At 39.1% G+C, this 23790-nt stretch overlaps 2 protein-coding genes across 3 annotated transcripts in view; both read left to right on the forward strand.

Moving 5' to 3' along the window:
- The first annotated feature begins 898 nt into the window (after positions 1 to 898).
- commd2 (COMM domain containing 2) lies at positions 899 to 5419 on the forward strand. Its single transcript, XM_069680287.1, has 6 exons — positions 899 to 1028; positions 2000 to 2077; positions 3030 to 3112; positions 4196 to 4270; positions 4387 to 4485; positions 4925 to 5419. The coding sequence occupies exons 1-6, from the start codon at positions 962 to 964 to the stop codon at positions 5132 to 5134; spliced, it is 612 nt and encodes a 203-aa protein (XP_069536388.1). The 5' UTR covers positions 899 to 961; the 3' UTR covers positions 5135 to 5419.
- A 1951-nt stretch (positions 5420 to 7370) lies between these two features.
- trappc8 (trafficking protein particle complex subunit 8) overlaps positions 7371 to 23790 on the forward strand; it is a 35245-nt gene continuing 18825 nt past the window's right edge. For both annotated transcript variants that reach the window (XM_069679547.1, XM_069679548.1), the window contains exons 1-9: positions 7371 to 7632; positions 9969 to 10178; positions 19703 to 19792; positions 20231 to 20405; positions 20656 to 20809; positions 20932 to 21028; positions 21701 to 21963; positions 22705 to 22820; positions 22959 to 23109. In XM_069679547.1, the coding sequence (XP_069535648.1) occupies positions 7476 to 7632; positions 9969 to 10178; positions 19703 to 19792; positions 20231 to 20405; positions 20656 to 20809; positions 20932 to 21028; positions 21701 to 21963; positions 22705 to 22820; positions 22959 to 23109 (1413 nt within the window). In that variant the 5' untranslated portion in view covers positions 7371 to 7475. The remainder of the gene's footprint in view (positions 7633 to 9968; positions 10179 to 19702; positions 19793 to 20230; positions 20406 to 20655; positions 20810 to 20931; positions 21029 to 21700; positions 21964 to 22704; positions 22821 to 22958; positions 23110 to 23790) is intronic.

The following is a 23790-nucleotide window of genomic DNA, read 5'->3' on the forward strand; positions in this document are numbered from 1 at the left end:
CTAGAAGTCATTATCTGCTTTATAGAATATTGTTAACTCTCTCAATAATGGTTAGGAGATAATAAAATATCACATCATGTGCATCCCAGAACAGATCTCATGGATAAAAGAGAATATGAAAATAAAAAATGAGAGACAAAATAACAAAAGAAGCACTGAAAAAAGGAATTGTTGAAGTCCATATTAAATGATCCAAAATTGAATGGAAAAGTATAGTGTAGAGAAAGGTAAATCAACAGTGGCAATAGAACTGGGTCTGTGCATTGCAGTCCATGAGGAGGGAAGGACTAAAGTGCAGATGGTCTCAGGCAGACTGCTGCACTTATTGTGCATTAGCTGTCTTACAAGCAAGTGTAGGTAAGTCCAGGTACAACTACAAAAAGCAAAAAAAAACAAAAAAAACATGTAGATGTGGAGAGGCTAAGAATGATCAGGAGGAAAGGATATTACCTGGGAAAAGTAAGCTGAAACTGTCTGTCTGTCTGTCTGAGTCTGGGAGCATAGCGGAGGGGCAAATTGTTACAGGGATAATGCAATAAAAGAAAGACATTTGCCCTCGATCCAAAACAGGTGGTGTCAAAACACAAAGAGCAAGATATTATTAGCAGGCTGAAAATTGCATCGTTTTAAAAAATAATTGGAGATCTCTGAGGCTGAGACAGTTGCACGTAGGGCTACTTGGTGTAATGCAAAAGTAACAAATAAAAAAGTCCAGCAGTCAATAGGGCGAGTACAGGAAAACGTTTAAGGTGTACTGTTAAAAAAGCACACGGCTTAAAATAAATGTTCATTAAAGGAGAACGATACCAGAAGGTGGCAGCAAAGCACCATCTTTAATGCCGACTGCCGTAAAACCTCAAAGAAGAAGAGTCAAGTCCAAATCGTTTTCCGGTTTGATGAATATCTGCTCTTTACTGTTAAACTGTTGACGGGGCTGTCTGACAGTACACTGTTGTTCAGGATGCTGCTTGTTTTGTCTGAAGACCACAAAGAACACCTCTCCTTCCTGCCGAAGGTTGATGCCGCAGGTAAATCACTGGCCTTTTACTGGTTTAACACATTAGCTGCTGAAATTGATCAACTTCTTCTTCTACAATGTGAACTGGTGACTGTCAGCTGAGTTGGCTGACCGTAATCATAACGTGTAGATAGCATGAAGATCAGCTACACTGGAAATAATTTGCTGTATGGAGATTATCACCAGTTTCTATCACCAACACAAAATATTAACCTGCATATGCTCGTCCCAACACTACCGTTAGTGCATGAGGAGTGATAGGAGAAGGAGCATTACACAAAGTGTTGATACAACATTCTCTGTGGACCCAAAGAAAACCTCCAGACAAAAACCATACTTTCAGGATTGCTCCCTTTTTTGCCTAATTATATTTAAAGTATCAAAGTTTTAAAAGGACATATAGTTTGAATGAAAAAAATGTCATTCCTTCAGACTGTTGTATTATGTGGGGATTTGGAGCTTGTTTAAACTATGTATACTATTGGTTAATTAAATCTAGAACAATATCAAAAATTGTTCAACTATTTTGTCCTACCAGAAATAAAACCATAAGTTCTATTATTGAGTAAATGTAGCTTTCATAGTAACATTCCACCACTGATAATGGATAATGATACCTGTATAACAAAATGCTCATTTCAGTCAGGATGCCCTTTATGATATGAAATCTGTTAAAATTGCTGTCTCTGAAAACTCATTACATATGTTTAAAATAAGTTCACTTGATAGGAGATAATGTCATCTGGAATTACGGATAAAAGACGATGTGCCTCATGGGCTTCTCAGTTTCTCAATTGCTGCCTCTGACAGATAAGTCCCCTGTATATAACATCTGCATTATTGGATTGCATTAATATCACAACACAAACAAAGCTGTGTATATATTTCTAATCCTAAATCTCAAATATGAATTTAAAACGTATTTGATTTTTTTGTTCAATAAATTGACATATGTGTGTCCATTTGTCTTTTCGTCCTTAGTGGTTGGAGAGTTTGGTCGCATAGCGCTAGAGTTCCTAAGGAAAGGAACCAGCACCAGGATCTATGAGGGAGCAGCCAGTAAGAGCCTTCACTTTTTTGCATCAAGCAGCAAGCAGCTACACTCTGACTAATGCCAAAGGAACAACACAGTGGACAGTATTGGACTTGTGAATAATATCGTTTAAAACAGCATCACATTTATGCACTGTTCTCACAGTTTGAAAATATATTAAGTTTTTATATTATTAGGTACACCTTACCAAAGTTCCAGTCCTATACAACAGCCCTGCAATGATAACATACTCTTACATTAGGTTTACCTTTTAATTGATGTAAGAAAGGCAGACATAACACCTCTTAGTATGACACAACAGAATTCAAACAGCGTCCCAATATGCAGCCTCCAACACCTCTTTAATGTGACAAAAACTGCTGCCCTAGTTGACTGTAGACTGTATTAGTTTTAGCTGAGTTGACCTAACAACGTTGAAACTATTTATTCACACAGAAGAATGCCAGTTATTCTTATACTTATGCAAGAGAGCTTCCCTTAACATTTTTTTTTTAAAGATTGTTTTTTGGGCTTTTTGCCTTTATTTGATAGGACAGCTGAAGGGAGACAGGACATGTGGGGAGTAGGGCGTGGGGGTGACATGCACCAAATGATTGGCAGCACCCCAGCTTCACATTTTTTGGGGGGCGAAACTTGATGAATTATAAAATCTGTATTATTGAACCCAAAATTCATCTACATTTTTAACAGTTGACATACATTGTAATAGATATACACATGTCATGGTGGGAATTGGACAACATGCGTCAGTGATTCATGTTTCATGACATATTTGTTTCAGATTGTTTACATTTTTTAATTTAGTTTCACAATCATCTTCCTGCTTTAAATGTCAGATTGTAGATAAAAACACTCACTCCTCTTCTGAGGCAGTCTGGAAGATAAAAAAAAAAACTGTGAAGAATTCAACTATTTTGTCCTACCAGAAATAAAACCATAATGGCTGACTGCTTTCAGGAAAGCTGTGTGTTCCTGTGGAAATGGTGCAGCATGGAGTTGAAGGCCTGATGTTTCTGATGACAGAGAGCTCCAAACACATGGTAACTCACACACAGTCACTATACTATGAGTGCAAAATGACTGTGGTTCTGTTTGATGTGGTCTAGACCAGTGGTTCTCAATTGGTGTGGCAAAAAGTCTTTGTTGCACTTTTATTTTGAAGGACAAGGGTTTCCTATGACTTGCGTGCAGTAGTGGTGTAGTTTATTTACACTCCATATATCCACTGATTTGGTAATCCCAGCTACAGTTACATTTACATTTTTAAAACTTGATGAGCCCTACAGTAGTAGTAGCATTTATTATGCACTTTGAGTTTATTCTATTGAAAAAAGACTGTTAAATGATTTATAGAGGGAATATTTTCCTCTCATTCACTGCTGGTCATTTTTCTTGGCTATTATACTATTGTGTTTCGTGATGTTGACATACTGTGATGGTTTTGTTCCGTCTCTCAGGTCCAAACTGTACCCTTTTCATTAATTAAATGTAATTAGTTGAACATTTTCACAAATTTGGGTTGTGATTAGTCATTAAAGAGACGGTGGTGGGTCCTGAGGCTAGACTAGTTTAGAACCACTGGTCTAGACTACTTAAACTATTTTGAATTTCAAGATTCCAAAATTAGTTTTAATGTCTAAAGGCTAAATAAACAATCTAAAAGGGGAACTACCATAACATTGACGTGAGACTGGTTTTACAGGTGTGCTTACAGGTGAGGCCATATATGTTAAATACACATGGGCTAAAGTTATTCCATTTTTATTTATTTTATTTATTTTTCATAACTTTACAAAGTTAATTCAACCATACAGTTCTTGTGCACAGAGGTTGCCATCCTCTCAGTCTGTCCCATTCTTGTGAACCAGATATTTTAGAAACATTTTGAGGACATTTCTTTGGAATTTAGCCTAAAAGCATTCACTCTGGCTAAACAGTGAAGTGATTTAATCTGGTGTAAAGAAGTCAAGTCAAGTCAAGTCAAGATCAGTCAAGGACGATAGTGACCTCATTATTGTCCCATTCTCTGTATTCCTCTGTAAAAAAATAAAAACTCTAATTGAAAATGAGTAGTTGTGAGTAGAGTAATTGTTTCCTGTGTGTGTGTGCATATGTGTTTGTAGATCTCTGAAGTGGATTTTCTGGACTCTGTATTGGTTTTGGGGTTTGGCGAAGAGCTTAACCAGTTACTCTTACAGGTGACTTTTATTTTTTTTCATATATATCTCAGATGTCAGAGCATTGTAGAGTTTGTACTAGTCAGTATGTTGGAAACATTACAGCACTCTAGTTGATTGTGGGGTTATTGTTGCAGCTCTACCTGCAGCACCACGGCCAGATTCGCAGCGTCCTGAGTCAGCTTCCCTCCAACGTGCCTGCCTACCACAACCTGGAATGGAGACTGGATGTGCAGGTGTGTGTTTTCAGTTTGTTTGTATGCTGGATAGTTTGAAAAATATTATTCAACTGCTGTTGATACAAATGGATAATATAGTAGTTATGTTTGTTCAATTCTGCTATGTGCAGTCTATTTAAGTAATTGTTTATTTAGTAGTTTCTAAGTTAATCAACAATCAACATAAAACCATCAGTCAGCGAATCCCTTTCATCGTCAGACCTTCTGAGCCGCAGGTATGAAATAATGAAGGAGGGAAGACGGGACAAGCTACAAACAGAGAAAAAAACAACATAGCGTGTTTTTCATTTATTACCTGTGCTCATACATTTTTAGTTTTTATTACTTGAAGATATAAAGTTTTTGTTTATCAATATTAAAAATGTATTTAAACTTTTTTCTGTCTTTTTTTTCTCTGCCACTTCTTATTGTACTTTCACCCTTTCCTGCCCGCCAGCTGGCAAGTCGTTCAGTCCGTCATCAGGTTGTTCCCAAGCTGACAATGCGTCTGCTCCTGACAAAAGGCTGTGACAGCCACAATGATCACAGCAGCAGGATTCTCCAAACAGACCCCAGCACCCTCCTGCACCTCATCTCCGCACTGGAGCTCGCTCTAGCTGCCATTAAAACAAGTCATGCTCGCCGCATATTACGCAACATCAAATAACCCCAATATAATTTTCTGTGTAACAAGAGTCCCCCCTGCCAACTGAAAATCATCACATCAATGCCTTTATACCTGGAAAATAGTAAGCAGAATGTCTGTATTCTTCATTGCAGTGTTGATTTTGTTTTTATTTTGGCCTGCATGTTAAAACTAGGTTTTTATCCATCCGACAGCCAAATGGTCATCACTTTATTACCTGACTTTTGATATGTACCAAATCGTATTGATTGTTGTATATAAACTTTCTACCATGCTACTGATACTGTATTAAAGTGTAAGATAGAGATGAAATAGCATTCATGTGCTTTGTGAAAACCAATAATGAATAGGCAGAAAGACACTGACTTTGAGTACAGTACATCTGTTTCATCAGTTGACAGGAATGGAACATCAGTGGGCCTTGCAGAAAATTCATAGTTATTGCTGTTTTCATCAATACCCTGTCACATAAATGCAATTCATGTTAGATGGTTTCTGGAATATAGCAGACAAAATCGGGGTTGCCCTTCTGGAGGGATGGCAAATGGATTGCTGTGCAGGGAGCTCATTTTCTAGGACCTTCTTGCAGACAGACATCAATGATTGGTGGTATGGATTTTTGTTGCTGAGGCCAATCTTACATGATGTATGCCTGTAACTATCCCTGCTTTGGAGAGGTCAAGAAGGCACACAAACTGCATTCCTCCACATTAACAAGTCTTGGATGAATAGACTGCTGCCCGTGTCAATAAAATCACTTAGTTTAGAGTAATATAAACATGTTAACGGATAAGGATACTTCATCATGCAGTATAGTATGGTCTGACTTCCATAGCAAGCTCCTGTTAGAGGTGGTTGGTTTTGGCAAGAGGACAAAAACAATTACACAAAAACTATGCAGTGTGAATGTTAAACTTGACCTCCTGCATCATTGCAGTACACCAACAATGTGCCCTTATATGTTGGCTGATCACACAAAATCCAATAACTCCACAAATGCATAATTACAACCAACCGCACCAGAAGCATTATGAAACGTCGAAATGGTAAAGCCTACTCATTTTGTTGTTTACTTTTAAGTCAAACTTCTCTTTCTTCCCAATTCGATCTTGTTTGCGTTGCCTGGTTTTATAACATGACTTCCCTTCACAAGTGAGAAAAACATATTCTGTGCTTTTTGGCTTTATTCAACCAGGATCTTTACCATCAAATACACATATTTGTGTGTATATATGTACCCACATATGACTTTGTTTTGTGTATATTGAGGTAGGTACTTTACATTGTCATTAAAGTTGAAGAGCACTTTGGTGCTAAATTAAATAAGTGGAGACTGGAGCCTCTGTGAGCTGTTTTTTTTTTTTATGCGTCTCAGAATTTGCTCACTTTCCTACCTAAAACATCCAAACATAGTTCCTACCAAAAACATTATTTTATCTTCTCTTAAGCCTCTGTCTTAGCTATGCTCTGCCTAAATTTATATGGGTTATTTAAAAAAGGAAGAGGAATAACACTGATAAAGATTCAATATGACAGACCAGATACACCAATCATGAACTCTGGTGCACTCAGGAAGATTTATCCATAAATTGTAACTGGAAGGTGATAAAAGTCATTTACCAAGGTAAATCTGACATGGATTTAATGGCATTGGGACCCTTAATAATTAATATCGTAAATCTGAGTAACTCACTTAATGAGCCAAATCCATACATTTTCAGTAACCTAAGCAAGCAACGTTTTCCTTTGGTGCTTAAACCTGACCAAACTACGACCCATAATAAGACAAAACAAATTGATATACGGACTAATGTACATCCCCCACCCACTACCACCACCAAATGTATTAACATAGACTTAATTATAAATACACTACATTTGATTGTTCTCGTTTCCAGCATAACGAGGTTATATTTGAGAATGTTACACGTGACGTAATTTCGAAAGACGATCATCACAATCACTGTGTTCATTTCTCAAGTTAGAATTAGGCGTGGGGCCTCAAACGGTTTAATTTTGAGGTTGGGCAAACAATGGGTTAATAAACAACTTTTTAGGTTACAGTTCACCTAACATGTAAACAGCCTATTTTATTTATTTATTTATTTTTTCTTCACAACCTGCTATCCATGCACACAATCCTCTTTGGTACGCAGGACGTAAGCTACGGCGTCATCGCAGTCGCGTCAGGCATCACCTGACCATCACAGTTCTACACAGGAAGTGGATTTGCAAATTCAACATGGCTGTTGTCCGAAAATAAAGGAGGAGCTGTCTTAAGCAATGAAATAGTCAGGGATTTTCAAACTACAGGACAGTTGACTAAGTACAGTGTGTTAGCTGGTTTTGACGTAGGTCCGACATGGCTCAATGTGTTCAGTCTGTGCAGGAGTTCGTTCAGGACTCGTTCGTCCCGATGGTGGCCGTCTTATGCAGTGAAGAAGCAGAGAGAGTGACTCGCAAGAACAACCTGAATTTCGCGGAGCTGCTAAGGCCTTTCTGCAGACTAACGTCCGAAGGTAAGAACATCTATTTGGAATCTACCACATACCTATTTGACAGTCAGGATCATAGCAGTCCCAAATTGAGCTAAGTTACGGAGCTTGCATCATGAGCCTGAAATGGGTTGTAGTTGACATTAGCAATTCGCTTATAGCCGGCTAGCAGACTGGATTGTGACAAAGTAGCTGTGGGATGACAGGAGAACAGATGTTGTTCAGACTTGACATCTGAGAAGGCCGAGTGACACCTGAATATTCAGCCTTTGGAAGCTTTTCTCAAACATAATTCCTACAGCCATCTAACAATTCTGCTGATGTTGAGTTATCAGAACGACAAGAGTTAGCCGAAGAAGTAAACAAGTTAATTGGCTAATGTTAATAGGTTTAGTTTCAGTTCACACAAATACTTGAGACCAAGATTCAACTGTTTCTCTCAACTCTTGTCAGAAAAGTAAGCTCATCTTGGATGAACTTTGCCTCGCTTGGAAAGTGGACTAGAGAAGACGGCGGCAGCAGCGGGCAGTAACAAAACAACTGCAGTCACCACGATCAGCCTTCTTTTTGTACAGGACGTTTATTAAAGTTTAATCACACCAATCTACTCGCGTTCCAATATTGTTGCCAGTTTAGAAAAGCTGAAAAGTAGTTTATATTATTCTGTCAGATATTTAAACTGCCAGGGCGTCACATCAGATGTCATTTTAAGAATACTCACATCCCAGGATGTCAGCAAGAGTTTGTGTTGCTTTATAATACATGATTATTATATGGGACTTTTTGTATAGCCTATTGTAGTCCAGAACTACCACAGATTCTATGTCTATGAGCACAATCCGTAATATAAGCTAAATCTATTTAAGCTCTCTGATTGATAATCCCCTTCAACCACACACTTATTTATTTTAGCAGATAAAAAAAACAATAGAGCAAAATATAACTTATGATATAAAAATCTCTAAAAGTAAAAATATGTAATGAAGTCACCATTAAATGTCATGTTGTTGACCCAAAATCTAAACCAATTCCGAAGGCATTTCCTATCATGAAGTTTTTATGTTATGTCTAGCAACTAGGGATGGGTGGTATATTGTGGTTTCAATACCGTCACCGGTGTCACGTTCTGCCAGGACATGGATTTTGCAGTACCATCACTGCTGGGAAAAACACACGTTTTGGTTTTTGTACACACACGACTAACACCCACAAAAGTGTTTCCCACACTAAAACTATACTAAAAGGCCGTTTGGTGACTAATTCTATCATGTTTCTTATTTTATCTGTCCAAGATCTACGATCGAATGATCACTAAAAATCCTCCCCTCGCGCTGTGCCTCTGCCATACCTGTCACGGGCAGCATCTCCACACAGGCACGTCAGAGAAACACACACAAACAGCGAGAGAGGACTTCTTGTACCTCGTGTTAAATATGGACCTTCCTATGCCACTATTTTAAAAGCTTTTACTGCAGCTGTGTGGTTGCGGTGTCATTTATAACACCGTTGGTACACGCAATGTCTTAAACGAAGAGCCTCCTTCGCATGCTCCTGTGAAAATGGAATTGCTGGTTTAAAATTCAAAATGTGAGTCATGATCAATGTCAACAGTGCAGAAACAATGTATTACCCTATATTGTGTTGGAAGCCCTAAAGCCCCGCAAAGATTTCACTGATGTCCTATCAGAGGAGGAATATGTCAGGATCTCCCATGTGAAGCCTGTCCTCCTTCTACTAAATTCAGATATCTTGAGGCCAAAAGAGGACAAAAGCAGTCCACTGCAGTTCTGGCAGGTCATGGTAGATACTGGCAGTTCCACTGGCAGTTCCACTGGCAGATCTTGGTGGCCACCAGAAGTAATAATATAACTAGTACAAATAGTATAACTAACTCTCATTAGTTCTGGTAGCTACCAGAAGCTCCATGTAGTGAAGGAACTGGTTAAAAACAAAGGTGCTGATCGGCCTAAAAGGAGTGCTGTGAATCTGCACTCGATTGCTCTTCCTCATCAAACGGATGTGTGTCTCATTAAACTGATATTGGAATTTTCAGAGAAACGGAATTAAATGTCAGAATATTACATTCAGTTTCAAGTTTATTGTAATTAAGTCTCAAAGGAATAAATTCAATTTCAAATTATATTAAAAAATTTTATTCAACTATTTAGGTTGAGCAATTCAAATTCAGTTTCTATAGAATTGTGGCTACAAGGAGGCAAACAGCAACAGAATATGTCTTTCGTAGGGGTCTAAGACCACAGCCATGTAGTCACATTTGTGACTGTTCATAATGACAGTTTATCTGCAAAAATGTACTGTCTTGGATGACTAAACAAATTATTTTCTGTCCGCTTCTGTAGGTCACATCCGGGACCCCAACAACCAGACGCAGGTTGTGAAAAACCTGCGCATTTGTGTCAACAATGTTGCAACAAGTCTAAACACAGCATCCACTGCCCTCAGCCCTGCCCAGCGCCGGATGCTCAATCAAGTGGTGTTATCCTGCCAGCCACAAGAGGGTGCTTCGACCAATGTGATCACGGCAGGAGACTATGACCTCAACTTCAGTGGTAAGGACTAGAGCTTTTATGGAGCTGGATTTCAGGGGTCATTTGAGATTTGAAGGTTTAAAAGGGTAGCAGGAGGAACAGGTAGAGGATGGATAGAGTGGGGGGGATACAGTCCACAAATTAATGATCGTGGATTGGTCAGGAAGACGATTCTTTGCAACCTGTAACCTGTTAAAATTACTTTCTGTGGGGGCGCTGGTTTAGCTAGTTGGTCGAGCAGGCGCCCCATGTACAGAGGCTACAGTCCTCGACACACTGATCACAGGCTCAACTCCCAGTCTGTAGAGTGGTGAGATTTGGTGCTTGTCATCCCCCACTCTCTACTCCCCACATTTCCTGTCTCTCTTCAGCTGTCCTGTATAATTGAGTCATTGAGTTAAATAAATACATTTCTGTGTATGAGACGTACTTGAACCAACTATTTTGTTACATCGCTAGACATTGTTTTTCTACAGAGTTTTATTGCTGCCATGCCTCTGCCAATATTTGCACAATCTGATGCACTTGCCTTTCTTGCCTCAACAACTGCTAGTGCCAAAGTGAAATGTAGAGAGTATGTGATTTCTAACATTTGTTTGAAACCAAATACCAGATATTAAGCCTTTTCTACATTGAGAGCTAATCTCATAATGGCTTTCCTGTCTTAACTTAATTTCCTATTTTAGGACCTTTTCTACTTCTCCAGATGTTTGTTCTGAATATGTCATATATTTTATTTTTACATACAGAGCAGGTCTAGACCATACTCTTTGTAGTGCTATTTTATATACATATATTTTTTTTCGTCATATTATAATTTTGTGGAATTATCTGCTCATGGAGAAATGATGGCATATACTTACATTAATGGCAAATTAATTTTACTTTTTTTTTTTTTTAAATAAGTGGTCCTATAAGATTCCTGGGAATTACTATTCAAGCATAACTGCTATTGAAAAAAAGTAAAAGTAACAATTTATGATCAATAATATCAAATGCTACAAATTAAGATCATAGCCACAACCATTTTTTTTATGCCTCTCCACCATCTTGGCCAGAGGCAATATGTCATGTTATATAAAATTTGTCACAAATGTTTTTGGAATCAAGATTTTTTATTTTAATATGGATAGATATGACAGCCTTTCACACAGTGTACAACATTAGCTGAACACTAACATAGTAGACCTTAAACATACCTTAAACACAGCCAGCCAGCAGTTTTTAGCAAGCAAGTCAGGCATTAAAACATCTCAGCCTACTTCTGTCTTATGGTATGAAGGAACCATGAATGCATGTATGAATTGTTTTGTAATATTGTAGTATTATTATGATAATTTATATTTTGGTAATGTCATGTATTCATTTTTAATATGGTAATTTCTTATTGTGGGATTGTGGTGATTGAGATAGTTGGGTCACATGGATGTGGAAGGTGAGATCTTTGTGGGTATGTTTTGCAGGCCTTGGTAAATAACATCGAAATACTTCAGCAGGAATGCAAAACCATTTTGAATAATTTGCACTCATACAGAAATGAAAGCGTTTATGACAAGAATGGAAATGCTTCAAAGTCAATTTGGAGAGTTTATTATGACTTTATGATAATGCCATAATGTTATATCTTTATTAATTTACTCCCAGAGGTTGAACAAAACAAAAAGACGTGAATGATTTGCCCTCATTGTAGAATACTGGTTTTGAATTTGATGCGAGCGGTGACTGGGAGCCAGTGGAGGTATATGAACAGTGGAGTGACGTGCTGTTTTGTGTTGATTGAAGACCAGTCACGCTGCTGCGTTCTGGATCATCTGCAGAGGTTTGAATGTGCATGCAGGAAGGCCTGCCAGTAGGGAGTTGCAGTAATCAATGCGTGATATCACCCTATACACTGCCTGTTGGCACCAGTGTCCGATAGCACTTGAAGCTGTTTTTTGGCACTTACTGACTTCGTTCCCTCCTATCTTGATTGTTGCTTGTGTTGTATTAACTCTCAGATTTATGTCGCTTTGGACAAAAGTGTCTGCTAAATGAAATTGTAACATTGTAACATTGTAACATATCACAAGAGCCTGTACCAGCAGTTGTGTTGCATGCTCTGACAGGTAGGGCCTGATCTTCCTGATGTTGTACAGGGCAAATCATCATGACCGAGCAGTCAAGGCCACAAAGTTGTCCTGATGATTGCAAAGTTTTGGAAACATTAAAGCTACCTCAGAAATCTTGGGAAAAAGTATTCCTTAAAAGGATATTCCCTGAAAAGTGTGGATCCTTGGAGGCTTGAAGCCATTGAAACTCTGTCAAGGACTTGGTTCAATTCATTTATTTGAAGGCCTGAAGAAAAAATTGCAACTTGGTTTAATAACTTTGAGCTTTTGTCTCTTTATGAACCTATGCAACATTCAGTGTGTTGCAATCCTAAATAGAACACACAAATTCACTTTGGGGAGGCTTTGAAGGTAAATATTGGGTCGGAAATTAGTATCAAAACATGTTGGGCATTATGAAAAAGTTAAATGAAATAACTAGACATTTAATGTCACACTAAGGAACTTGTTAGAAGCTGATGGCTTATTGATATAGCAAGGCTAGGGCTTTATTCTTGGAGCAGTTTAGAAAATAGCAGGAAGTTGGGTCTGCATATAGAAATGTCTCTTTCATGGCCTCCTATTAAAACAGAAGAGGTAAAAGGTCTTTAAAAATGCAGCCTTTCCATAGTGGTTGTGCTTACACCATGAAAGGGGTGCAGTATTTGTCCTTGCTTGACATGCCTACCCACATGCTTACCATTATCAGGAAGTTTCCTTACAAACTCGGGTAAAAGTGGTTCACTGTATCCTATAAGCTGCATGAGCAGTGCAGCCAAAGAGCTACGTACGTTGAATGGATTATTCTTTCATAATTCATAATTTCAGAAAACTACGTTTTGCATTTTTCTTTGGTAATGGTATCATTTAACATAAATGATGCTTAATGTTTAGCGTAAGGTTCCTGACACTTTAGCTTTTGACCCCTGATCCTTTGTTATTTGCGTTCATAAACAGTCCTCAGAAGAAAACTTATACGGTGCTTTATATTTACTGTGAGGTTCTGTGCACTTTTAAGCCCTTTAGAATTTTTGTTATTTGCACTCAGTAATACTTTTCAGGAGAAAACAGGGTTTTGCATTGTCATGGATGTCTAAGAACATGAATTAAGGGAAGGTAATGACTTGAAGCTAATGGTGCAGAGATTATTTTTAGACTGCATTTACTTTGAGGTTCTATGTACTTAAGCTTTTAAACCAACCCAATATTATATTTGTATTTGTTTAAAGTCTTGGTGTTAGCTGGTGCTATGCATTTCACATAGAAAACAGGTTGTGAAGTGTGTACTGCTGTCATGTAACACTAAGTAGTGTCTAGGTGGGGCGGCTGTGGGTCAGTGGTAGAGTCGGTAGTCTTTCAATCGGAAGGTCAGATGTTCGATCCCCAGCTAGGCTACTTGTTGAAGTGTCCTTGGGCAAGACGCTGAACCCCAAATAACTCCCTGTGGCATAGCCAACGGGTATGAATGTGATAACTGATTGACAGTTGGGCACTTTATGTAGCAGCCTCTGCCATCAGTGTATAAATGTGTGTGTGAATGGGATATGTAGTGTAAAAGCAGCTTTGAGTGGTCGCAAAGACTAGAAAAGCGCTCTATAAGTACAGTCCATTTATCATTTACCATTTTTGATTGTTTGCAGGGCCTGCTTCAGTGGCCTCTGTTGTCTGAAACAGATTTAATTAGAAGTTTTTGTTAGGATTTAAAAAACATTTACTATCATTCATTGTACTGATTAAAGACACCCATTTAGGTAACTGAAGTGAACTGTTTAAAAATAAGTGAATAACATTTTGATGTGTAATACCTCATAGTCTTTGCTGGGGAAGACACTGAGCAAGTGGACTTTCTGAAATTTAAGTTAAATACCCCTCCTGTAGTAGAGCATTTGGGGCTGCAGGGTGGTGTGATTGAGCAAAATCAAACAACTGTGTGCGTATTCATGGGAATGAAGGTACGTGTCATTGTGCTCAGCACTGTGGCTCATTGAATTGTTTTCAATACATCAAACTTGAGACTTCTTTTCTTATGTTTATTTCATTCACACACATGGATGGATCTTAGGTAAGAGCCTTCTTGAACTCAACCCAGTAACAGAACCATTACCAGTCCCTCTAAGTGAAAGACATGATCTTTTATATTAGATATCTTTGTACTTTACAGAGGTCAAAACCTCACTTCAGATATCAAAGATGAACACATTATGCAGAGAGACTGGTAATGGGTGTCTGCACTGCTTTACCTCTGTGGTTGTTGTTCCTTCCCTCTTTGTCTTACTGTGCCTCTTGTGTTCTAATCTGCTCTTAATCAGAATGTTTTTTGTTGTCCAACAGTAAGGAAAACCTCTGAACTGGAACTTTAGAAATAGTGTAAAGGTGCCACTACTGGTTTACCACTTATTACTTTTAGTTGTAATATAGGTTTACTTTAGTACTATGGTGACATCACAAAAAAGGCAGGCTAGCAGTCTGAGAAGCAAGGGTAGAAGGAGTTTTCCCAGCTGGCTCTCAAATAAGGCTGGCTTTGCTGAAGTCCTCCACAAAAGTTGTTATGAATAGTGAAAACCAAAGAAGTCATCATTCCGCTAACTTACCAAAGGACTTAGAATATGTCTCTGTTACAGTTAAAGGCAATTTAATGTTAGTAAATAGTGGAGTGTGAACCAAAACATATCAAGGATGAGAGGGGTAACATGCATTGACCTTTAGGCTCGCAATACATTTAATCTCTAGGCAAATATACCAGATGTTGAAAAACAGTTAAAACTATTACCAATAAGCTTAAGTTTTTATTTCCATTATTTATATTACAAATTGGCTCCTATAAGAATGTTTATAAAAAGCCACGCTGTGAGAAAACTGCAGTCAAAGTATCATTGACATTTCTATACTTATTCTAACTTTGATAAATGTTTGATATAGGTGATAAATGAAGATTAAATAATCCCAAAGCATGTAATTAATTGCTTGACAGCCCTAGATTTTAGATGACAAAGATGGTGACTAAAAAATGGAAACAAAATAACTTTACAAGAGACTGAGTTTTCTGAGTCTGGATAAACCAAGTTACCCAGGTGCAAATACCCCCACTGCTGCACCTGTTTTTTTTGTCATGGCAGCTGTAAAGGGTTTTTTTGGCTCACAAATCAAACTTTGATTAACCTTGTTGAAATTAAGGAGTGGATGATGATTTGTGTTATGAAGAATTAACCCTTAGGAATATGCTTCATTAAGAAAGAACAAAATGAAATTCAGCTACAAAGCATGTGGAACACAATGTAGCCCCGACATACAACTTGATTTTGAGCATTACTTATAAATAAGTTTAATTCAAGTTTACTGAAGAAAAAAACAAGATCACAAGAAATACAAGCAGTCAGACAGAGAATCAGGCAAGTTTGAAACAAACCCCAAAAACCCATCAAATGTTTTTTTAACATGAAAACAAAGGGGACAACATTCCCCAAACTATCACCTACAGATCTACTATTTTCTTTAACCTACCTAACTTGTAATTGTATGCACATTTGTTTCTGTACAACAGAAAATAGTAATGAATCACAATGAATGTAATAAAAAACACACATTATTGCTTGACTTTTTTTGTGATGTCACCATTTTCACACAAAATTACAATGACTTTAGTAGTAGCACTGTCATAGCTGACATAGTGAAAGTTCCCCAGTGTGAAAACTCTATGAAGCTTCTCCTCCGTGGTTTCTTCTCCTTGATCATCTGTAAATTCTCATTTTCAATGTGGAGACCTTCAAAGAATGGGATGTTGCTAACATCTATCATGGCTCTCTGCTTCCACTTATCAGATCACTCTGTTAAAGCTAGCCTCCCGTGGTACAGTTCCTGGAGAGAAACACTGTTGGAACTCAACAACTCCAAGAACTATACAGGTATCACTGTCTCCTGGCTGATATTGTCCTCTCAGCTCTGCCCCACCTGCCCTGCTCCTCCTCCTCTAGTTTCTATTAGCTGCCCTTTCTTTTTTCTATTTTCTTTTTTTCAGTCTTTATTTCAATTAAGAAACAAGTAAATGTTATATTTAAGGGTTGTCATATTAACTTCTGAGTAATTACAGCGGTTTGTAACTTTATTTTCATCATTTATTAAAGTATCTTTCATCGTGTTAAAATGTCCAGTGTCACCTGCACCAGAGGACAGCAGTACAGGAGACATCGTCCACACTGAATCAGATTTAGTGGCAATCGGATTAACCTAAGCTGTATGCTTTTGGTGAGTGGGAGGAAACCGGAGCGTCGTAGAAAACCCACGCAGAAACGGGGAGAACATGCAAACTCCACACAGAGTCATAGCCAGGAGCTCTCTGTGCGGCCGTTGTGCTAACCACTGAGCCGCCGTGCTAACCACTGAGCCACTTTGCCACCCAAGTATGGAAGCAAATCTGTCTCACCAGACCCTTTTAAAGCCTTCGAATTTCAAGCCCTGAATTTTCTTGAATTTAAATTATGTCTGAATTTTTTGCCTCAACTCATCCCCACCCCCACTTTTCAATGTTAAAAAACTCAAGCCACAAAAAATTCAAACACAGAAATTCAGATCCCAAAATACGAGCCAAACAATTGAGATGCAAAAAATTCAGATGCAAGTCAAGAGCAACCGACTCCGTCTCGCATCGAACCAACATCCAGCCAATCAGGCTATGATTGACATTGTGAGAAACACAGCATGACAACAGCGAACTGCACACCCACCACACTGCCGAACCTGCAAATTACCAGCGTGGTGAGTTTCCGGCCCACCACCGTCATGCAATGCTGCCAACAGAAAAATGTCCCAGCTAATTGTTTTTTCCACGATGTCTCAAAAGAAACTGATTTATTCATGGGATAAAGCAGCAAAGTTGTTGTGTCGTTTACTTGCTGGACTAAGCCATGCCACACATGACCAACGGAGCTTAACCTGATTGGCTGGATGTTGGTTGAGACAGAATCGATTGCTCTTCCCTGGCATCTCGAACTTTTCCACTCGTATTTTGGGATCCGAACTTCACCCACCGAAATTTGAGGACCTGAATTTTTATTGTTTGAATTTTTTATTTATAGCTTGAACCCCCAAACACCGAAAAACAAAAGTGAAAATGAGTCACTGAAAACTCCAAATTCAGAGGCAAAAAGTTTCAGTGCTTGCCAAAATTTCACAATCTGGTGAGACGAACCCACACCCAACCAGCTATGAAAGTTTCTCCAACACAACTCCCAACAACATTTCTCACAGGATGGTCTGATCTCCTGTGTGAAATCCCTCAGGTAATGTGCTGGAAAAACCCACATAGAGAGTCAGCTGTCCTCAACGAACTTACTCCTCACCCAGCGGAAGAAACGCATGAAGCAATTCTTCTTCATCTTTTTCTGCTGCTGCTCCTCAGGCTCTGAATCATCTGAAGTGGTGGCTCTTCCTCTGAATCATCTGTGTCTGTCTCCTTGCCACTGTCGTCACTGAAAAATGGCTGCAGACGAGGGTTTGTTTTAACCTTGCTGAAGTTCTCCTCGCTGTCCTCGTCCCAGCGCAGGCAGCGTTCAGGAGGTGCAGGCCTCACCACGGTTTGAGGATGTGGTGTTACCAAATCCGATCCAAAAAATCAGCTGCTGCTGCTGCTGCTGCTGCTGGAGTCTTGCTGTTTGATGTCTGGAATCTTTAGTGCTGGTAACAATGATCCAAAGGTTGAACCAAAGCAGCTCCTTCTGTCCTCTTCCCATTACAAGTTGCAGGAAGTTTGTGCAGGACGGACAAAAATCTAAGGTGGAGCTGAAGGTGCTGCTGGTTCAGCTGTGTGGACGTTTCCTGGTTCAGACGTGCTGCTTGATTCCACAGTTTCATTATCAGAGCTTTGGTCGACGGTTCCTCTTGTGATGGACTTGCTGGTCTGTATGTGACTGACTGAGTAACTGACTGACTGAGTGAGTGACGGTATTTTCAGAGTCCTAGAAAGAGAGAGATGCGACATCGCAATGGTGGAGCATGGAGCATATTGGACCTCCACTGACGTGACTCTCTGTCTATACGGCTCTGGATACTTTCTTCAGGGAGTAGACGGGGCTGCTCCTCCACTGTCCTCACCTACGTCCGCAGCGTGTACCTGCTTTCAAACACATTGTCATTGGCCTGACAAGGACAGTCCTTGTAACACATTGCCCACAAAAGCGCACATTGACCTGATACGGTCAGCCACATTCTAGGTTTTGACCTAGTCTTGTGTTACCACTGTATAGCTCCAACTCTTTAAGGATCAGGGGTATCATTTATAAAACAGAATGCGAAATCAATCCTAAAGTGTATCTACCAACTCTGAAAACTGCTTGTGCCAAAAATAATTCAGATTTTACAAAACGGTGCACGCACACCTGCTTGCAATGTTCCCTTTATAAATATATATGAAAAAGTCAACAGTATTTGTTGTTTGCGAATGTCTGCTTCAACACTGCTTGTGCAGTATTAGATAATGATGTCAGTGCAGAACCTCAGTACACATGTTAAAGTGCAACAAAACATCTTAGTGGCAGCTGAAACGTTACTGTTTCTCTGGGAAGGAGAAAGTGACAAAGATAACAAGGAATGACAACACACAACATTGACTGCATGCTATGTATTAGGTCTACAGGTTCATGGTATGCACTCTAACGCTTAGTCAGCCCGGGTGCCTCCTTCTGTGTTCTTCAATTCATAATGTTCTAGCCAATATTAATAGTCTGATCTTCGTTTAACATCTGTCAACTTAAATGTTTTCACACACCATTTCTTTAAGCTTGTGAATGTGTGTGTACTGTAAACCTTGGAATCTCTGGTTGCGGGAGCCTTGTTGGACCACCAAGTTTAAACCCTCTATTTCTAACAAAAGCTGATGAAGAAAAAAACTTTCCTAGGTTGTTATCAGGCGAATATGAGCCTGTAACAAATATCTACATCGGTTTATATGTTTTCAGATATGCCCAGATATGAAAACTTTACAGAACATAAAATGGCATATAGTCATCACAGAGTGTGTCAAGCAGTGCACGCTGACCCCATCGTTAACAAGACCCTCATCACGATTTGCAGTCACATGTTGCAAGGCATCACAGCTGAGCAGACCATTGGTTGACCATTAATAATAATGTTGATCAGTCCTCAATAAAGTTACTTTGAAAGCAGCCCTTTGAGTACTGTTGCTAACTTTGATGCACAATCCAAATAGAAAAGGTCTATTGTCATTCTAGCTCAAAAAACACTGTATTGGCCATCATATCAGTTATCAGGGAATTTTCAGTATGGGTATCAGTCTCAAGGTTTTTCACATATGTGTTGTACACAAAAATAAAAACTTTAAAATGTGGGTGTGAAAAAAAACATTGTAAATGTTTCCTGAAAATAGGAAAAAAATCATGCAGTTTGGAATAATGGCTGCTTGTTATTTGTTGGGTGAATATCTCATTTTGTTATTGTATTTTTTAGCAACCACACCCTGGTTTGAAACCTACAGGGAGAACTTCCTGCAGTCCATGCCTGCCTCTGACCATGAGTTCCTCAATCACTACCTCGCCTGTATCCTTCCAACTGCACAATAATCTCGGCACTAGATTGTGATACTACTACTATTTGTTCAGTATTAGTATCATTTATGTCTCAAGCTCTGTGGAAATACAACATTGATTGCATGCCATTTATGCACTTCAGCAGAACATGTTCTTTTCTTTTTGTCTGAAGTTTAGCCAACTGAAGCCATTGCAAGAGGAATGTGAGAGCAAAGAAAGAGTGTGCTGTTCTACAACCTCACTGCTCATGAGTTGGTCATCATCTTATCTGGACAATTTCATATTATGTAACTGTTTATCGCTCTATGTAACAGCAGTTTAGGTTGTTGTAGTACAAGTAGTTTTGCTAGTCTTATGCTCTCATAGGCCCCCTGTGTTCAGTGTATCTGCTCTTTTCTGGTGGTTCCACATGGTCTACGGTTGTGTCCTTGACTACTGTTCCTGGCAGGCCTGCTGGTGGTGTCCTCCACAGAGGCAGTCCCCGTGGAGCAATTCCTCAAGCTTTCCCAGGAGCAGCACAGGGTTCAGCACAGTGGAGAATATACTAACCCGAAGTGGTTCATCCCCAACACCCTCAAGTACTACGTCTTACTGCATGATATGAGCGAGGGGGATGAACAGAGGTACCAAAGGAACTTCTTCCCTATATGCATGTATAGAGTTTTGCAGAATGCCAGTTATCTTTGCTTATGTATATGTTGCAAAGGGATTACTAAACATTACTGGAATATTCAATGTTGTATAATTTCTCTCTTTTTTCTCACAAAGATGTATGTTGTATGTTTACAAAATACAGAACTAGTCTAAAATGTATCATGTACATTTTTATGTTGTATTGGTTTTGTCTGATCAGTGTGCTTCCTTCCTCTCCAGGGCAGAAACAGTGTATGAGGACATGAAACAGAGGTATGGTTCTCAGGGCTGCTACCTTTTGAAAATAAACTCTCGTACCTTATCAGCTGAAGTAGATGAACAGATTCCAGACCCCTGGAGTCAGTATCTGCACAGGAGTAATCTGCATAACCAGGTAAGTACTGTACTCAACTCGTTCTCAACTTGCAGTGACTGAACATGGTCCATAAGCAATAGTTAACTTTTATGGAAAGAAAAACAAAACTTCTGTGCAAACATAGTAATCCTTTTTTGCAGGATACTCTTGAGGATGTAGCTCCAACTGTCAACAGTGTTGCTTATGAGAATAACATCAGCACAGCTGAAGTCGACAGCCATCACTCAACAGACAAAGGTCAGTCCATTTAAATGCTCCTGATAGGATAGAGTCATGTGTCTGTAACGCATTAAGATCGGAAAGGAAACTCACTATCAATTCTTCCAGATTAGCCAACTTTTTTTTCCATGATACGAACAATTAAATCCCATTGACACCATAGACATAAACAACACAAGATACCCTGCTCTCAAAGAAAAATCAATCACTATATTCATACTGTCTACACACTGGAACAGTGCTCCACAACTTTTTCTCTAAGCGACTATATTTAATTTTAATTAATGCATTGTTGAAAAGAAAGAGAGCCTATGAACTTGACAGTGGATTAAACAATTTTAAGCCGTTATTGCTGGCTAATTTAAATTAGTAAAGATAAAATCCACCTCTGCATGTACAGCAATGTTTTCTCACAAAGGAAAGGCCTCACATCTGCATGATCAGTTGTTTATGAATCAGCATCTTGATATGCAAAACAAAAACGAAAGTCACACAATACATCTTAATATATAGTGTATTAGACATATGATCTTAGGTGTCTCACCAGGAAACCCTTCACAACATTATGTGAAGAAGTATTGCTGCACTTGCTTGTTTTGTCGCTGTGACACACAAAAGCTTTGACAATGCGAGTAAAGACCGAGGGTCACTATGTTATGACAGCTTAGTTTTGACGCTGTTTCCTACCAGACGAAGTGTCCAACAATCTGGAAAGCCATCCTCTACAGCTTGACTCAGTAAACACCTCGGAGAGCCTGTACACCCTTGGTGCTGTCAACACTGACCTAAAGAAGGATGCAAGAGTTCCAGAAAGCCTGTCGGGGGGAGCCGGAAGTCACGGGGCATGCCTAACACTGAATGACCATGACCACATCAGACAGTTCATCCAAGAGTTCACCTTCAGAGGCCTTCTGCCCCACATAGAGAAGAACATCAGACAGCTCAATGACCAGGTAACACTCAAAGTTTTGACAGTCAGCATATTTAAACTTAAACTTGATTGTGAGCACAAGAAATACTTTCAATTTTGACCAAAAATGAAGAATGATGAAGAACATGTTTATGCACATCCGTTGTAATAATATTGTCACACACAGATTATTTATTTATGACACAACAATACAGCTCCATCTATGAGCTACCTTGATTTTATAATTTCTAGCAAGCCAAACCAACACAGCTCCTTTCCCATCATTGTTTTGGACCCATTTTGTACAGCTGTGGAAGTTGCCTTGTAAGTTGGGCCAGCCTGGCACAGTGAGCCAGCAACCTTCAAGGTGAAATAACAGACAGATGGCCTCACATATTGGCCATCTCAAGCACAGCATGAAAGTAGCAAAAGTCACACATAAAAAGAGAGGCAATAATGAGGCATACTGAAGAATAAAACCGAAGAATAGTCTGTTTTTTTCACGCTCTTTAAGGTAAATTCCTAAACATTCAACTTGCTAATAAAAAATCAATTTGCATGCCAAATGTAATGCAAAAATGAATGTACATAAATTGGTTTGGTGATTGGTGATTTTTTTACACATTCACAAATGTGTGTATGCATATTTGTATTGATTTACAATTTCACAACCTTTCACATACCTTTTCTAATAATATTGCTTCCATATGTATATGTCACTAATGAGAGAAACAAGTTTTCAAGATTAGTTCAGCTGGAACATGATCTGCCTCTTTGCCCACAGCTGGTCTCCAGGAAAGGTCTGAGTCGGTCTCTGTTCACTGCCACCAAGAAGTGGTTTGGTGGAGGGAAAGTTCCAGAGAAGAGCGTCAGTGAACCAAAGAGCACATGTGGCCTTCTGTAAGCTCCATCACACCCCCGTCACACGTCATATGAGACTTCTACAGGGCTTCCACGTATTTATATGTTAAAGCCATGCCAAACCATAAACACGATATACGATATTGCTGGTTTGACATCTCACATCTATTTTATCAGATATCCTCCAGAAGCCCCGGAGCTGCAAATCAGGAAGATGGCCGATCTGTGCTTTCTGGTTCAGCATTACGAACTGGCCTACAGCTGTTACCACACTGCCAAGAAAGACTTCCTGTCAGACCAGGCCATGCTGTATGCTGCAGGAGCACTGGTGAGAAGCACACACTCACATTAACCTTTCTGTGTTTTCCTATGAGGACCAGGTGTTAATAACATAAATTCCCCAACCCAAATTATGGCCTCTGCCTCTCTCATCTGAAGTTCAACTTTCAAATTTCTCACAGTGTTGCTCACAGATTTTCTTTTCTCTGTGTGTCAAGCTAGTAGTCTTCAGTTTTTGCTGTGTTTGCCAAAGAGAAAGGATCAAACGCTTTTTACAGTTTAGGATATAATTCACAACAGTGTGTCGAATTCGACTTCAGCTCACAAACTTAATAGATAGAAGCAGAGTTTACAATGTCCAGTTTAATAAACCCTGCTCTGCTGAAGTACAAATTGCTCCACAACGAGATGCAGCATGGTTGGCAGTTTTAAGATTAAAGCAGATAGTCCAATACCTTCCTGTAGTATACTTTGTTAAGTTTCAGTGTAGTAAGTGATACAGAGCGCTTCAAGTACCACCTCCTGCAAGGATGCACAAAAGATTTTGGCTGTGCCTCTTTCAGGACTGAATATGCACTTCATCTCCTGGTCATCACCTGCAGCACAACAGCAGCAGTTTGTAGTCAGTGTTTTAATTTGCTCTCTTGCTACAAATGTAAGACAGCAGAACATGTAAATGATACCAAAACACAGCACTTTGGATTCCAATATTCTGTAACAATGTGATTCT

Source organism: Semicossyphus pulcher, unplaced genomic scaffold (genome assembly GCF_022749685.1).
Source record: "Semicossyphus pulcher isolate SPU_LCO1_2020_fin unplaced genomic scaffold, fSemPul1.0.p SCAF_4, whole genome shotgun sequence".
In the NCBI taxonomy this organism is placed as follows: Eukaryota; Metazoa; Chordata; class Actinopteri; order Labriformes; family Labridae; genus Semicossyphus; species Semicossyphus pulcher.

Coding starts and splice junctions, on each gene's coding strand:
- commd2 (XM_069680287.1), top strand. CDS start 962: ATGCTGCTTGTTTTGTCTGAAGACCACAAAGAACACCTCTCCTTCCTG. Junction 3,113..4,195: donor CAGAGAGCTCCAAACACATG/GTAACTCACACA, acceptor ATGTGTTTGTAG/ATCTCTGAAGTGGATTTTCT. Junction 4,271..4,386: donor TTAACCAGTTACTCTTACAG/GTGACTTTTATT, acceptor TTATTGTTGCAG/CTCTACCTGCAGCACCACGG.